Here is a 13,598-nt window from a genome sequence, read left to right as displayed (position 1 = left end):
TCCTTGTGTTGCTCTCTACCTCTACCGCTAAGCAAGATTCATTTCTATTAGTTTCTCATGCAATTTTAATGGTAAAAGCTACTTGTTGATCCCTATTAGGTCTTATATGATCACAGCGAGGGTAGGGTCTTAACAGTGGGAAGCATGTTTTTGCAATAAATCAAGAAGGTCTGCTAAAAATAAACTAAACATATGAGAAACCATGCAACATTAGCTTTTTTAGGACATTACAATCATATGCACATCAAAAAGAAAAAAAATAGATCAATAGGTCGCAGCTATCACGCCCTAAAAGAACTAGCCTAGAAAAGGCCAGCAGTAATGTATATCGTTACATCATGCAACACTAGGCTATTTAGTTCATCAAATAAACATGAAATGCCACAGAAACAAGGGTTAAAAGACAAAAACAGGAGGGAAGCATTTGATTATGCAACCAGTCCCTGAGTCATTATCTCCTTCCACTGGTCAGATGCAAAAGAGACATTTGTCATTCAAATTCTGCATGTGAACTAGCGGCACCGCAGCAGCGGACTTCGGTTTCCTGCTTCGCGTCTCTCTTTAGAGAGGACCTGAAATATTTGCAAGCTTCAGATATTTGCATTAGTGAAAATCCTTCTTTCACTTAATTAATGTACTTGTTGTTTAGACCCATCAACATGGCACATGCAGAGCGGCTTGGCTTCCCTGTTAAGACCACGAACAAGTTTCCCACTCTCAAATAGACCACTTGTTTATATGTGCATAACAGTTTGTAATAGTGACTCATCTTATACTACAGTAACACTGACAGCATAAAACATGCAGCTTATGAAAAAATAAGAACACATAAATATGACCACTTACTACTATTTTCTGCATTTTGGATTAGATTATTAACTACAAGAGGTGCATCCTGGAATGCTTTCAAACAGTATTGAAGTAGTTCACTAAACGTAAGACAATTTTTGACTGCTTTTCCTTCACTATCTGATTCAACACCAGCCATACTTACATGGGATCAATAAAAGACCTGTATTATAGTGTCTTTAAACAGGTGATCTAGGTAGTTCAGTGAACAATGGCCTACAACTAAGACAAACCATTAACAGAAGTCTGGTCCATTTCCATCTTCTAATACTTAAATAATTTAACACATTTGCATGTTTACTGTTCTGTGGTCTATTATTGGTCACATGACATGCAGATAAACAAATACAACATTTTATTTCTTTTTATTATGATTTAAAGTAATAGTATAGTGAGTAGTATAGAATAGAGCCATCAGAATGAGAGTCCAAACAGCTGATAGAATCACCACAATAATCCGCAGCATTAATGATCGATTTGTTACTAACAAACACACAGCTTTTCACTTCACAAGATGTTAACTGATGGACTGGAGTCATGTGGATTATTGTGATGTTTTTTCAGCTGTTTGGACTCTCATTCTGACGCCACCCATTCACTGCAGAGGATCCATTGGTGAGCAAGTGATGTCACGCTAAATTTCTCCAAATCTGTTCTGATGAAAAAACAAACTCTTCTACACTGGACGGCCTGAGGGCAAGTACTTTTTTTAGCAAATTGTAATTTTTGGGTGAAATATTCCCTTAATTAATTACTAGTTTTTCCATCAATTCTCAAATCTCAGGTGGGGAAACCCTGTTCTAACAAATTTAACCATTTTGTTGGTTAAAACCGGTGATAAGAATCTCAGCTACCCTAAAACGGCGCTATCAGCGTGTTATTGTGTATAGCCCGGTACACACCAAGCCGACGGTCGGATGTCAGGACGTCGTTTTTGTTTTCTCAGTGTGCTCTGCATCGTCGGCTGAAGTTGGTCCTTGTCGGCTTGTTTTCGGCCTATTCAATGTTTAATCGGCGTCAGAGCTCGTCTGTCAGTCGGGCCATCTGATCATTCTGATTGGCTGTTCAGCTGCCGAAGCAGTACTCGAGAAAAAAAACCCTACTTGGCCGTCGGGTGTCGAGCGTCGGCTTGGTGTGTCAGGGCAACTTTGGACCAAGACGCTGCCAACCCCGCAGTCTGCTTTCGTCGTCACTAGTTCGTTGGTGTCAGCTTGGTGCATACCAGGCTTTAGTGTGCAAAAAAAGTCAAGAAAGAGAGAGAAACCACTGAAGGAGATCCTCACTTGGGACTTCAGACACAAAAGTAAGTAAAAATTGAGGTTAATCAAAATCTTGGGCTGGCTGCCGTGTTCCCATGGTGCCTTCACAGCTCATACTTCACACATTTCAGCACGCCTTTTCTCCAAAAGCACCAAGTGGAAAAAAGCATGCTTTCACTTAGGTACCTGAGGTTATTTGGGCATATGCATTCATCACACCATAACACAGGAGCATTTGTACGACACACTGTAAGACAAAGAGTTTAACTGTTCAGGTGACTAATAGAGAAAAGCAGACATAGCGGCCAGTGGTTACAAAGAACAAAGAGCTGGCTTTGACTCGGCAGATAAGAAAAAAGGAAGAACAAGATCATTATTTAACTTCATGGTGATTAAAATGTCCTCCTCAAGGGTCTGTGGTGATTTTTAGAAGCTTATTCTAAGAATTACTCTGTTTACGTCCACAACAATGGCCTTTTTACAAATCTGAAATGACGACAAAGAACTTCGGACCTTTTTACAACGCAAATCTGGCTCAAAGTGACATGAAAGATTGAGAAAACTCACCAATCTTCTGGTTGAAGATTTTGTCAAACGTCAGTTCATCCCTCTCTTCCAGGTACTTCTGCATGACACTTCGAATACTGTAAGAAAATGGGAAAATGTCTTTAGTTCAAAACAAACAAACACCATTCAAACCCCACATCAAAAGGCAAGAGAATTTTTCAGCCAGCCTCCTGCGCTGCCCTTACACCTCGATCCCGGCCTTAGTTTAGGTCTCTCCGCAACCACCTGCTCAATTCTCCGCCCGTCGCTTCCCAACGGAGGGCATTGCCACGCTGCCCTGGGAGAGGGTGTTAATGAGCAGCAAGTTTGGGAGACTGAATCAATTAGCACCCCCTCCAAGGGCTTATTATCACCCAACCACAGCTCCACAGAGTCAGAGTGCAGGTCAGGGGAGATAGGAGTGTCCCCAAACATGCTCCTGCAGTCCTGGACCAGACACAGACACCCCTGTAGTGAGTGACCTGACACATTACAGTAAACAGACAGGGCTGATATCAGGACTGCTAATATAAATAGGGCTTTGCGTCAAAGGAATAAATAACATTGTAAAATATATTCAAGTAGAAAATACTTATTTTTAATTGAAATAATATTTCACAATATTCCCGTTTTTACTGCATTTTTAATCAAATAAATCCAGCCTTGCTGAGGATAAGAGACTAAAGATACTTAAAAACACAAAAAGTCTTACTAGCCATTTATTACCATGTTTTTGTTATATTAGTGCATATAAAATAAAATCATTAAATACTTCATCTAATTCTAGCATTGAACATTCTAAAAACCCCCGTACAAGTAATTTCAGAGCAAATATATAAATAGGGATATATCAAATCAATATTGGCTTAAAAATAATATTTTAGCGCCCTGCCCTAGTAAATTACTGTAAAAAGCTAAATCTGATCACTGAAAGCTCAAGCCTGCCATGAGCGCTTTTAAGACATAAACAAACATTTCATTTATTAATGACTACATGTTTTACTCACACACCGCATTCATATTTTATCGCCTGGCCTACATTATTATGACACATTAACTGGCCTTTAGCATCTCAAATGTGGTAACTAGTTCAAAACCACCGACTAATGGATACAATTTAAAACGCAGTATTGTACCCGTGCAGGACATATTGCATTCAACCACAACAAACGTGACCCCTTGCTGCCTGTCTCTCTCTGGATTCAGACACATTCATCTGTTTCTCTGTCTGTCTGCAATCGCATCAGTTCCGTCCCGTCCCACAGTCCAAAGTCTATGTGACTGAAACAATCTCCAGTCTCTTCCAGTCATGCTGTCAAAATCTCACCTCTCTGCCAGCGGGCTCACGACTGGCCCGAGGAGAATGTAGCAGAGCTGCGTTATCTCTCTACGCCGCTACTTTCTATGCCGGCAAAGGACAAAGTACCTTCTATTTATTAACAAATGCCTTTGTTGTAACATCAGGTTACGCTTTCTTATGCACGCTGGATCATTTCTGCTGCCAATATGGGATATCGATACGGTTCTCTTATACCACAGGGGTTCAAAAACGCTTACTGAACAACAACAAACAAGTGCTTGAGTGTCACAAGAAGAGTTTGACGTTAAATGACAGTGTTAGAAGGTGCAGCTGGGAGTGGCATGAAACTTATGGATCCCGTAATAATGCTAATGATGGGGACACTGATGTCAACGGCTAATGCTTTCACTCGATCTATGGTAATGCCACCCTGCTGAGGACTACAGTAATCCCTCAGAGCAAACAGAGCCACTAAAGCAGACTAATCACAATGAGGAGCGGATGTATGGTTTACCACTTTGCTGACCGGAAAAGCCAACCCTTGTTATCGTTTCAAATTCGTACCGTGCATTACCGCACCATCCGGGGAGGCTAAATAGCCCACCGGCACATGCATCATCTTGGCCCAGGGAGAGACGTTTATATTAGCCTTGGCGTAGGAAGGAAGATGATTAACCATAAATGAATCTTGCCGCAAGTCTACTCTGCCTATGTCCTGATGCTGGCCGACTCACAGAAGACTCTTCAAAAAGCCTGATTGAATTCTTTCGCAGGATTATATGATATGATATGTTTACATAGGTGATAATCACTAAGGACAAGCTCTATAAATAATCGGCAGGTCAGCAATCAAACTGAGCACTTAAAACACACTACTTAAGATACTCTCGGTTCAAGGTTTCAGAACCATCACGTCAACAAAAATGTCTTTAAAGCTCAAGGTGGCACATATTCAAATTCTATTAGCATGCTAAAAAAGGCATGAACACAGAGGCTTATGCAAGCAAAATTTAACAATTATTCCATCTATACCAGCGTTTCCCGCTATGTAGCATGGTACATTTTAAAGTTAAGTGCATCAATTAGGTGCTTCAACCCATTTTCAGGGGCCATACCGAACAAAGTCTTTGCATTGACTTGTAACTGGTGGACTTTTTGAACCAAAATAAGTTTAGTTGTGATAGCGTCTCAGTCACATTCAGATTGGTGTTTTTAGAAAGCCAAACTATTTGAATACAACAACATCAAGTTTATATTATTCTTATGCCTAAGACAGAAATATATTACATTTGCAAAGATGCAGCCAAAGAATTTGAATGTAATAATAATTTTACAACATTATCAGCCAAGAGACAGAAATACAGTACTATTGTCAAGGTGTGGTCATATTTACAGTGGTTCAGCAAATATTCATGGGTGAAATCCAGTCATTCCAATAGGATTCAATATTCAATCAGGATTTCCCCACACAGATTTCACAACGGATTCAAACTGTTCACAATTTGCTGTGATGACCAATAGAAAATGTCCCGTTTGGTTCATAAGTGATACTTAACTAGAGAAGTAAAATTACAATACTGTCCTAGTTTCGCGTTAAACCCTTGCAGCAGTCTAGGTAATTAAACATTGGGAAACACTATATACCATCACATGCTGAGGAAAAGTCTAAACAAGGCCTTAATAGCCCATATTTCCAAGAAAGGGTTGCATTGCTACCTGTGCACTTCTTATCTGTTTACCTGACAACAAAACTGGCAGCTACACTGAGAGATCACTAATCACTTTTAAGTGTTATATAAACTTTAAAAACATTCCAACTACTGCAATTCCACGAAGGCGCAGGCTATACTGAGACACATGCTCACGTAAACTGTACAATAAAAGCTTTGTGTTCAACTACAGGCTTTACATTGTAAACTGACAGCCGTATCACCACAGTGAGCCAATGAGATGAGCAAACTGTGAAATATGAAATACCATTTCCTATTTCTAGGGCCTCGATTTGTTACCAAAAGCAGGTCTAAATAACATTTACAATGTTCAGTCACCCAATGGAGTAGTAAATGGCCAAATAACTACAAAATGTAACAGCATGGTCAGTTTATCACTTTTATGGTTTTCAGACAGTGGCCATAAAACAAAATCCAATACACACAAGGGACCTCACATGATATCCAAGACGACAGGTACAATAAACTCCAACAAAGACCATAGTTAACAATATTTTAGGCCTAATTATGTTTAGTACTTCTAGACACCATCAGACTCCTTGCTTTCAGTGGGACAAGAATTGTTGAATGTCTAGCTAATCTGAACTAATTCAATCTGACATAAATATAACATTTTTATATATTGATTATTTGATTAACTGATTAACTTATTTGGATGAAAAAAAAAATCATTTCCATCAGTTATTTACAAAATTGTTATCCCACATCCTGCCCAATGTTGTCCTCCAAACAATTCCAAGGCAATGAAAACAAGTTGTGAATATATAGGCTGTGTGGAAAAAACCTATTGCTTAATATTTGAAAGCAGAAGTTAAAAACAAAAGCACAAACTAAAAGTTAACTGATACGAGGTGCAAGAAACACATTCATCATCGGAACATATTACATGTATAGTCTAATATAATAGATGCTGTCTGCTTCAACGTTTCCAAGATCTAAGCATTCAAAACAGTCACACAAAACCCCAACAAAGGGCATTTGTAAGCCTTATTGCGTATGTAAGCCAAAATGTGAAGGCAATGTCAGAATTTGGACCTGTTTACAGTGAATATCACCCTCAACCCGGAGCAAATCTACAGGTGATAAGAGCCATTGATTCACACGGGAGACTTTCCCAGCAGGCCTCAGTAACTGCTGAACAACCTCAAAAACACTAAACACAGCACAAAATCTGTGACATTAGCTTTTTAACTAAATAATTAGGATTTAGCCAACGCTAACAAAAAAGTACTCTAGTGTTACCACGGTATCAGATATTACAGGCCTGATTATCACATTCATAACATCGTATTTACATGTTATTCTTAAGTATTTAAATAGCATGGTATATTACTAAGCTATATACAAGTAGATAGTCTAAAAATACCATGGTGTTTTTTGTAAACAAGAAAGCAGCAAACCCTGTGTATGAGAGGCCATTGCGAAGGATGGTGACAGGAAATCGCTTATTTAACACCAAATTACAGGAATATTCAGTCAAAATGCAGTGGACATTAATACCTCAATATGTTGACATGTCAACCCACCGCTTCACAATAACATATTAGGCGTCACGGATATGAATTAACTGTCTCAGACTCGTTTCGCTTACCTGGGTTCAGGAAGGATGATTTTCTTGCTCGCGCGGGCCGCTGGAGTCGATTTGCTCTTCTCCATCGCCATCAGGTAACTGACATCGGCGAGAACTGCTTCGAGGTCCGCCATCTTCGAGCCCTCTGGGTCGAACCGAGTCGCTAACGGTACCAGAACCGGCCGTGAGGGGACGGTGGGCGGACTCAGCACGAGACGAGCGCGGGAGCTGTGGTGGTGATGCGCGAGAGAGGCGCGAACATCTATCCCAGCCTCAGTTCTTTTATTACCGTTTTTTTTTTCTCAGAAGTCTCTCAGAAATCAACCATCGTGGCTGAAAATAGACGAAAAAGCAGAAAAAAAAATCCACCCTGAAAATCTATGGGTTGCTTATCTATGAAGCACCCTCAGGTCTACTGGAGCAGCAGAAATGGCTTCGAGAGGAGAAATATGTGCATGGCATCACCGACAGGTCCGGATATTTTCAAAAAATAATAATTCTAGATGGAGATAACGATAATATCGATTAATCGAACCCCCATCCAGCACCCCCCTGCTCTGGGTGAGTTTAACGCGAAGAACCCGCCTGCAGGTGTAACGACCGTCAACTAAACGACATGCGAGTTAATTTCAGCCGCCGTCTGTGCAGATGAATGCAAATAACGGGCTGGTTAACTACAAATACATGCAAGCTGGCCAGGCAGTGTCACAAATGGATGATGCTCAAATCAAAACCTCAATGCAATCCCGTTAAAACCAACAAGATGCAGAACATAAATTGTAACGAGCTACGGTGTTAAAAAACTGACCAAATCCCCAATGCATGACAACAGACGCCGATATTAGCCACAGCACGCACACTCTTCTTAAAAAGCGGAAAGATGGTGGAAATCTGAAGCCCAGTGGATGGAGAAACATAAATAATGCGACACGAGCAGCTGGATTGTTCTCTGGATATCCAAAAAGCATTCAAGATCTAAACAGCACATGCACGAGTGTAAATATCCTGGTATTATCACAAACAAATCCCCATTTTTGTGTGATTCGATGCCTGTCACTCCTCTTGATCCAAACTGGTTGTCTTGATCTCAGAAGCACATTAAAGAGACTAAATTATAGTAGATGCGTTTGGATGCAAGTCCACTGCCTCGTGCATCAATGCAGTTTTCCTCTTAAACTGGATTTGCTTGCTGGTCAATTTATTTATGTAATGAGAGGTGTGCTCTAAGAGATCTTGCTCTACTGTAAGCTACAGATGAGAGGGGGGCGCTAGAAAAGGAAATAAGCAAATGTGAACGAAAGCAATCCGAGTTTCCTTCTTCTAAAAAAAAAAATGGTGCCACAAAACGTGTTCAGATGAAACTTCAAAACAGGATTGTACATAAAAACCCAGCTACTGTGATTTAGTTGTGAATAAAAAACACAAAATTAAAGCGTTCACCCAGAAATCTGTGCGCTTGATCTCGTGCGGAACTTCATCTGCATGGCTGTGCGTCTCAAACTCTGGACGAAACTCGAGAAAACGACGTGTTTTTAACCCCGACACGCTTCGTTCAGGGGTTTCAGATGCACTTTCTTCCAAAAGACGTCTGGTTTGGGTTTCTCGATGTTAGAAAGCACTCTTTTGTTTCCCATCCGTGTTTGGGTCGCAGATCCAAGTCGTCGCTCAACAAAAACACTACATCCGTCCAGATAAAGCACTCCAGTCCGGTCCCGGGAGACACTGCTTCTTGAGGACCCCCTGTGGTTAATCCAGATGGACTATTTTCTTGTTTTAGTGCTTGAGTGTGAGTGAGCTGAGCCCCACGGCGCGTCGTGAAGTGAAATTCAGGTTTTTCTGCGAGCTGCACTTCCTCCCAGCGGCGGAGTCGCTGCAAAACCCGGCGCTGGAGCGCAGCTGGACTCCAGGAAAGCACTTCAATGCCTTTTCATTTTATTCACTGACGCTGTTGTTCGAGTTGTTTTAGTGCTCTTTTGTTAAACTTCTTTTACTGAATTGATTTACGCAACGTATGCATGTTTAAAAGCGTCTGATAAATGACTAAATGTAAAAGCGTAAAAAAACTACTACGGCGAAGGCTTGAGTTATGAATATTAAATAGATCCTGCTGACGTTGAAGCGGCCAGGCACGTTACCTCATTAATATTCATGAGTCGAATCTTCCCCATAGAAGGATGTTTCATTCGCCGTCTGCTAGGCGTACTGGCGCACGTCATCGTGCGTAATTAATATTCATAAGCCATGGCTACATCATAGTAGCAAAGTGTAGTGGCTGCGCCATGTTATCTAAATAAAAATCATTGTGTAAGCGCATCCCACCTCTTTTATCAACAATGCATCTACAAAAAAAGCTTTTTTTTTTTTTTTTTTAGGGGGGTTTCTCCTTTCAGTTCCTGGTCATAGGATTCAATCTGACAAACACTGATATTTAAACCCACCTTTGGGAGCAAGTTGGAGCGTGTTCGCTTATCCTCCAAGAGAATTCTGATATTTAGTTTCTCATTAAAGCTGATTATTTTATTGCATGCCTTTCTTATGATCGTTTGGCTTGTAGGTTTATTGCTCCCTCTGGCGGAAAACTTGTGAATGTGTATTTTACTTCCTAGGGATAGATTAGCCAAAAATAAAATTTCTGTCATGATTTAATCACCCTCTGGTTGTTTCAAACCTGTATGAGTTTATTTCTTCTGTTGAGCACAAAATTATATATTTTAAAGAATGTTGGTAACCAAATAGTTGACGGTAGCCATTGACTTCCATAGTAATTTGTGCATTGAAGTCAATGGGTACCGTCAACTATTTGGTTACCAACATTCTTTAAAATATATAATTTTGTGCTCAACAGAAGAAATAAACTCATACATCTGACAAACGATGACAGAATTTTGGGTCAACTATCCTTTTAAAAAGAAAGTTTGTGAGCCAAAACAACTTATATAACCAGTTTCAAAAATTTTTACTAAAAGGCACAGCATTTAATATTTTTTAATTTATTTGAAAGTGTCCAAAATTCCTCAATGTTGAGGTTTTAATAAATGCACTCTTTTTTGGACACAGATTTATAACAGGAGGTCAGTGAGGTTTAAGAAAGACAGTTTATTTAGCATCGGGCAGAAAGGGGCATGAGAGTTTTTGCAAGGAGAGGGGCGAGGAGAAATCCATTACTGCTGGATACGGCGGATGGACTGGATCTGAGGGGTCTGGCAATGGGAGCCAAACTCCTTGAAGTATTTGTACTCCCCACAGTGGCGGTCACACTCCATGATGTACTGGTATCCACGGTAACCAGGGAACTGGTAGCACACGAACCTGTCGCGTGCGGATCGAAGAACAGACAGCGGTGAACGAAAAATGCGAAAGGAAAAATGACAGAAGAACCCAAACAGATACTCACGCTCCGGACTGAACACGCATAGAGCCCACTTCATTGTTGCACCATCCCATAGCCTGAAGAGAGGGGTAGTCGTCACTGAGCTCTCCCTTGCGGCCCAGATAGTTCTCCCTCTCAAAGATAGTCATTCTGCACTCCCTGTGGTTCTGGATGGAGTTATATTAAGCATAATGTCAGCCAATGAGCATTTGTTTTCCAATGCAAACCAAAAATGGTCATTATAATATGAATTAAATGCAAAATGAGGTCAGATAAGGCAGGTTGTGTCAGTGATGTACGATGTGGTTTTAAAGCTTTGTGAACTTACAGAGCAGGAAATGGGTCTAAAGGAGGTCATCCTCTCGATGTGGTAGGCATTGCTTCCTCCAAAGGCATCGCACTGAGGATACTCACCACGCTCCAGCACAAACTGGTGACCCTGGTAATTTCCGTGCTCGTAGCCGACCCACCTGAAGACAAACACGGGTTAAACCTCGGCTGAACTTGTGTGCCACAGTGTTGTTATTATTGAGTACTAAAGCTATCTTCTTAAATAAAATAAAGCTGAAATTAAATATAAATATTAGATGGAAAAAGCATGGCCTTGGCAACTAAATGGAATCAAATAAGTTGAAGCACTAAAATAACTAAAACTGTGATAAGTTTTTTTTATTAAAATTAAAAAAATAGTTTTAAAAAAACATGACATGAGTGAAGGGTCAGAGCATGATTTTTTCTGGCATGGAGTCTCAGCTACAGAAGAGATAATTGGCACAAACCTCAGGAATTACGTAAACTATCAAACAAAGAGCTTGGAGAAAACACTCACGCTCCGCTCTCCACTCTCAATGAGCGCACGCTCTCGAAACCGAACTCCATGACGTTGCAGCACTCTGAAGTGAACTCATGGTGACGACCCTGGAAACACTCCTCGTCGTACACGATGATCTGGAAGACAGAGGTTGGGCACCTTTAAAGATTTCAAGGGCACAATTAAAGACTTGCATGTTGGGGGAAAGGCCAAATGGGATGTGAAGCACTATAAAAGCAGCAGTTACTCAACACCAGCGGATACGTTTGAGGAAATATACCATCTAATTATAGCAAAAGCGTCCAGATAACAACATACTGGAGTCTTTTCAGACTCATGTAAGATTCCTTGGGAAACAACAGCTTGTTTTGGAGATCTTGATGAGTGACAGGATAGTGTCAAGTATGCGCTGGAAAAAATTGGCGTGTATTGGAAATTGCAAGTAAATTTCATTGCAAAGAACACAATGAATTAAACATGAAATTAGAAAAACGGAAATATCTTTTTCTTGTAAAATGTACTTTGAAAAATTGTACCATTTTTACTCAAAAATTGCTAGTAAACTTCACAATTACAAAGAAATTATAGGTAATACATAGAATTAATGTGAAATTTTGGAGGGGAAAAACTGAAATAGTATTTTCTTTTCAAATGTTCTTCTCAGAAATTGCTAGTATATTTCACAAACAAATGGCAAGTGAAACATTCAATTAATGTCATATTTAGAAGCAGAAAAAACTAATTCTTGTCAAATAAATTTAAATCATCTTTGTTATAATTTTGTGATTTACAAGTTTGAAAAATCTGTTTTCCCTCATAAATTTCAAGTAAATTTCACAATTACAAAGAAATGTTAAGAAATGCATTGAATTAAACGTGAAATTTTGAAGCAGATAAACTTAAATAGTATTTTCTTGTAAAATGCACTTATTGTAAAATAGTATTTTTAAAAACTATATATTTTTAAAGTTACTAAAACTAAAAAATATTTAAAGTACACAAAAATAAAAGCAAATGCAAAATATGAATAAATACTATATAATATATATTATTATATAATACACTAAAAATGGTGTATATTAATTTTCAGTCAGAAATTGCTAGTAAATTTCACAATTACAAATAATGTAATTGAATTAACTAACATTTTGGAGTAAAAAAACCTGAAATGGTATTTTCTTGTAAAATAATCAATAATATTGTTTCTTTTTCATTAACAACTTCAGAAAAATTATTTTTTTTACAGCATACCTTCCAATGGCCAGAGAACTTGGTGCAATGGTGAGTCATCTCGTCTGCTTGAAAACAAAGAGCAAGTTGATACAAACAGTTCATAGCTCCAGATTAAACAGAATTAGTCTCCGAAACTTCACTAAAGATAACAGTGATGACAAATCAACATCCCATACCTCTCACACACGCATCTGAATTAGACTAGACTTTACATTAGCACGGTCTGACTATGTGCTCTGTTTTTGAGTCATTCTCAAGTTATCGGACCAAACAGGAAGGCCTCTCTAATAGAAGCCGAGGCCTGTGGCGGTGTAAACGTATGAGGGAGGTGGGGGGACAGACAACGGGCCCGTAGCGGAGAAGAACTCACCTCGCTTCGATGCCCTTGGGACGTCCTGATGTGAGAGTGAAAGCTGGGCATGTGCATGTACCCTTTTAAAGCCTCCCCTGGCAAAGGGCCCAGTAAAAGCCCCAGCTCAGCAGCGAGGGAGGGGCCTGCCATTGTCCAGCTGACAAAGGAGGGGTTAAATCTATACAGCTGGAGAAGTGCAAACGCCACACTATCCCCGCCTGGATCCAGGCCTGGACGCTCGGACCTGGACACACTCGAGTCACATGCACATATGTGTTAAGGGCCGACGCGGATCTGAGACGGTGCATGTGCAGGGGGGAGATGTGCCGGTCTTGGACCTGTTCCATATATGACACTGTTGTTTTGGTTCGGCGAATGCATTGAAAATAATGATTGACAGCAGGGGAGGTCTACAGTGATGCTGTGAAGATGTTATACACCTACAGTAAATACCATAATAAAAGATATGAAATTATTCTAAAGTATTCAAATTTACACAATAATACATTCAGCTTTTGTACAATAGTGTACAGTTTTAAAATAACCCCTGTTTGTGGCCCAGGATGATCAAAATCAGG

The 13,598-nt window shown here is 39.8% G+C and overlaps 2 protein-coding genes across 2 annotated transcripts in view; both read right to left on the bottom strand.

Moving 5' to 3' along the window:
* The window catches only part of LOC306866206 (G protein-coupled receptor kinase 3), a 49,066-nt gene extending 39,949 nt beyond the window's left edge, over positions 1-9,117 (bottom strand). The window contains exons 1-2 of the mRNA XM_079411299.1: positions 7,276-9,117; positions 2,676-2,752 (exon numbers count right to left, since the gene is read on the bottom strand). Coding sequence (XP_079267425.1) covers positions 2,676-2,752; positions 7,276-7,388 — 190 coding nt within the window. The 5' untranslated portion in view covers positions 7,389-9,117. The remainder of the gene's footprint in view (positions 1-2,675; positions 2,753-7,275) is intronic.
* A 1,214-nt stretch (positions 9,118-10,331) lies between these two features.
* On the bottom strand, positions 10,332-12,742 carry LOC306866173 (beta-crystallin A4-like). The gene is made up of 5 exons (XM_079411247.1): positions 12,687-12,742; positions 11,454-11,572; positions 10,953-11,094; positions 10,649-10,791; positions 10,332-10,563 (listed from the first exon to the last, which is right to left on the bottom strand). The coding sequence occupies exons 1-5, from the start codon at positions 12,723-12,725 to the stop codon at positions 10,416-10,418; spliced, it is 591 nt and encodes a 196-aa protein (XP_079267373.1). The 5' UTR covers positions 12,726-12,742; the 3' UTR covers positions 10,332-10,415.
* Positions 12,743-13,598: the final 856 nt, after the last annotated feature.

The sequence above is a fragment of the Barbus barbus genome (assembly GCF_936440315.1).
Source record: "Barbus barbus genome assembly, chromosome: 47".
Lineage (NCBI taxonomy): Eukaryota > Metazoa > Chordata > Actinopteri > Cypriniformes > Cyprinidae > Barbus > Barbus barbus.
Note: the sequence above shows the minus strand (reverse complement) of the source record. Positions and strands in the feature narration are given on the sequence as shown.